Source organism: Lactuca saligna, chromosome 4 (genome assembly GCF_052625555.1).
Source record: "Lactuca saligna cultivar CGN05327 chromosome 4, ASM5262555v1, whole genome shotgun sequence".
NCBI lineage: Eukaryota > Viridiplantae > Streptophyta > Magnoliopsida > Asterales > Asteraceae > Lactuca > Lactuca saligna.
Window position 1 is genome coordinate 82040026 of NC_136420.1, and position 3858 is coordinate 82043883.

At 36.8% G+C, this 3858-nt stretch overlaps 1 protein-coding gene across 1 annotated transcript; it reads left to right on the plus strand.

Annotated features, from left to right (window-relative positions):
- LOC145042223 (oligopeptide transporter 5-like) lies at window positions 1–3858 on the plus strand. Its single transcript, XM_078990613.1, has 7 exons — window positions 1–562; window positions 652–1091; window positions 1365–1462; window positions 1544–2116; window positions 2213–2471; window positions 2651–2833; window positions 3041–3858. Exons 1-7 carry the CDS (start codon window positions 517–519, stop codon window positions 3656–3658), a joined length of 2217 nt encoding a protein of 738 aa, XP_078846739.1. The 5' UTR covers window positions 1–516; the 3' UTR covers window positions 3659–3858.

Genomic DNA, 3858 nt, shown 5'->3' on the forward strand with positions numbered 1-3858 from the left:
CATGCCTCTTGTTTTATATGCCTGTCTTTGATATATATCAACCAAGTCAGGCTTCTGAAGTTCTGACGCCACACCTTTGCAAGTACTTGCAAGCAACGCACATCCATCCATTGTTTATCATAATATTATTTCTATTCATACTTAATTTGTTTGTTGTTTGTTGGACAAATAAGTTTTGTAATATTTGTTTGTTGTTTGTTGGACAATTAAGTTTTGTAATACTTAATTTAACGTGCATGGACTGCGAACAAATTTGCATTTTTATTTTTATTATTTTTTTATTTTTTAGCATCAAAAAGAATGTTCTGATTTGCTGACAAAAGACGTGAATATCCTTCTTATACCGATCAACAAAAAGACAGGTCCAATGAAACAAAGGGTTTTCCGTCACCTCATTTTTGTATGTGTCTTGATCCATGTGAACAAAATATAAGTCAAGGCTAACACAACATTGTGAGGAAATCTATGAAGTCTATAAAAGCTTCATAAACATGTAATAAGTTTCGGTAGCTCAACATGGATCTTCAAGAAAATCATAAACAAAAACCACGTTTAGAATCTGGTAAAGTTTTATATCAAATATATTACTTAACTTTTTTATATAAATTTGTGTGGTTCTGATGATGATTATACTTTTGTTTTGATTTACAGAAGAGGTAAATGATTGTCCAATTGAGCAAGTTCGACTCACTGTCCCTATAACAGATGATCCAACACTTCCATGCTTAACTTTCAGAACATGGTTTTTAGGGATCATTTCTTGTGGTGTTTTAGCTTTCTTGAACCAGTTCTTTGGTTATCGCCAGAATCAACTAACAGTGTCCTCGGTTGTAGCACAAATCGTGGTTCTTCCTGTTGGAAGAATAATGGCAGCAAGTCTACCCACAAAAGGAATAACAATTCCAGGGACGAAATGGTCATTTTCATTGAATCCGGGACCTTTTAACGTAAAAGAGCATGTTCTTATTACTATATTAGCAAATGCGGGTTCGAGTTCGGTTTATGCGGTGGGGATTATCACTATTGTCAAAGCCTTTTACCACACTGAAATCCACCCTCTTGCAGCCTTGTTGCTTACCCAAAGTACTCAGGTGAATTTTTACGAATATTATTTCCAAAATCTTGCAAAAATAAATACAACAAAGAGAAACTTTCAACATAATACACACATATCACCATCATTGGTCAAGGGTTCGAGTCTCAAAGTTTCAATTCAGATATGGATTGACCGATTAGAACCACAAACCAAAGTTGAAGTTTGTGGGATTTGAACCTAAGGCTACTCCTTTTGAATTGCTTAAATTGTAATTGTTATTCTATTCTGAATCTTTTTTTTTTTTTTTTTTTTTTGATTGAATAAGTAGCTTCTTGGATTCGGATGGGCTGGTCTTTTCCGGAAATTTTTAGTTGACTCTCCATATATGTGGTGGCCTTCAACTCTAGTTCAAGTCTCTCTCTTCAGGTTAATGGGTAGTATATATTAATATATTAATGTTGGATTTGGAATTGGAATTAAGTAAACTGTTTTTTTTTTTTTTTGAAGGGCTTTGCATGAGGAAGAGAAGAGGGCAAAGGGGGGACTTTCAAGGCTTCAATTCTTCATGATAGTGATTATAAGTAGCTTTTCATACTACGTGGTTCCGAATTATCTCTTTCAATCCATCACAGCCCTCTCTTTCGTATGCTGGATATGGAAAGATTCCTTCAAAGCTCAACAAATTGGTTCTGGTCTTAAAGGTTTTGGAATCGGAGCTTTTGGGCTTGATTGGGCCACAGTTGCTTCTTTCCTAGGAAGTCCATTAGCCACCCCTGGATTCGCTATGGTGAATATGCTAATTGGCTATGTAATCACTTTTTACATAATAATTCCCGTAGCTTATTGGAATAACTGGTATGAAGCTAGACGATTTCCTATGTATGCTTTCAAGACATACAATGCTGATGGAACAAAGTACAATGTCTCTAAAGTTTTGAACGAAACGTCTTTCTCCTTTAATCAAGCGGGATATGATGAATATGGAAAAGTCAACCTTAGTATCTTGTTTGTACTTGCTTATGGTCTAAGCTTTGCTACACTAGCTGCCACAGTATCCCATGTCCTTCTCTTCCATGGGAGGTATTTACTATTTAGTATTTAATCTTGAATAAAGATTCATATGAAGTCCTTTAGGTTGTTAATTTTTTTCTTGAAATCTTGTTATGTTAAATAAAGGACAATTTTGGAACAAACGAAGGCGTCAATGAGGAAGAGTATTGGGGATGTGCATACAAGGTTGATGAAGAGAAACTATGATTCTGTCCCACAATGGTGGTTTCACACTCTTCTAGTATTAGTAATAGGACTTGCTTTGCTTACTTGTGAAGGATTTGGGAGGCAATTGCAGCTTCCTTATTGGGGAATTATCTTAGCAATTGGTTTGGCTGCCATATTCACCTTGCCCGTTGGTGTTATTGTAGCTACCACAAACCAGGTAACTATCCGTTTTATGCAAAAAGGAGGTAACAATCCATAAGTGAGGTCTCAGGTTTAACACTATGAACCTGAGACCTCACCTATGTTGTCTGTGGGACCTGTTGGTGGCGTTTACTTTTTTTTTTTTTTTTTTCATTTGTCATAATTGGTGAATTTTTGGATTTCTTTTTTTTACAGGGAGTAGGTCTAAACGTGATCACAGAGCTAATCATAGGGTATATGTACCCAGGGAGGCCACTAGCCAATGTGGTGTTCAAAACCTATGGTGACAACAGTATGTGGCAAGCCATAACGTTTCTCCAAGATTTTAAGCTCGGCCATTATATGAAAATCCCACCCAAGTCCATGTTCATCGTTCAGGTACAAAAATCTACAGTCCTAACATGTTTGTCCTAACAGTAAGCAGGTAAAAATCTATAAGTAAGTCTTAGGTTCAAAACCTGACAACAATCACCTTCTAAGTCTCCCATTCTCCATAAGGACTCTTTTAAAAAGACAATCTTTGATTTTTTCACACAAAATTTTATCATAAAATTGTTTTAATTTGTGAATTCATTTTCCTAAAAGTTGGTAGGTACAATCATCGCATCCTCTGTCTACTTTGCAACATCATGGTGGCTCCTAACAACAGTGGAATACATCTGTGACCCCATTAATCTACCAAAGGGAAGCCCATGGACGTGCCCAGGAGATGATGTTTTCTACAACGCCTCAATTATATGGGGATTGGTGGGCCCACAACGTATGTTTGGGAACCTAGGGTTATACTCAAAGATGAACTACTTCTTTCTGTTTGGAATTCTTGCACCTGTGCCCTTTTGGTTCCTTTCTCGCAAGTTTCCAGAGTGGAAATGGCCGAGGCTTGTGAACATACCTATCCTTATAAACTGTCCAGGGCCACCAGCTAAAGCAGTAAACTATAATATGTGGTTTGCTGTGGGGATGTTCTTCAATTTTGTTGTTTATAAGAGGTTCAAGAGTTGGTGGGCAAGGCATAATTATATATTGTCAGCTGGGCTTGATGCTGGTGTTGCATTCATGGCGATTCTTTGCTATTTGGTGTTACAAAATAGGAATATTAATGGACCGGAGTGGTGGGGTTTGGAGGTAGATGACCATTGTCCATTGGCAAATTGTCCTTCTGTCCCTGGTATCAACGTTCCAGGTTGCCCTGTAATCCAATGAAACTAAGAAAGAAAGATGATAGCCATTGTTGTACCACTATAATTTAATGAAATTTTAGGAATTATACCATACGATTTGAGGTAGAATTGCAACAAATAGGGGTTGGGTTTGTGTATGTAGAAAATGACTCATATACAAATGTATCATGTATTTGAACATGATTTGATTCGACACCCAAAGATTTATTTGAGTTGCCTTTG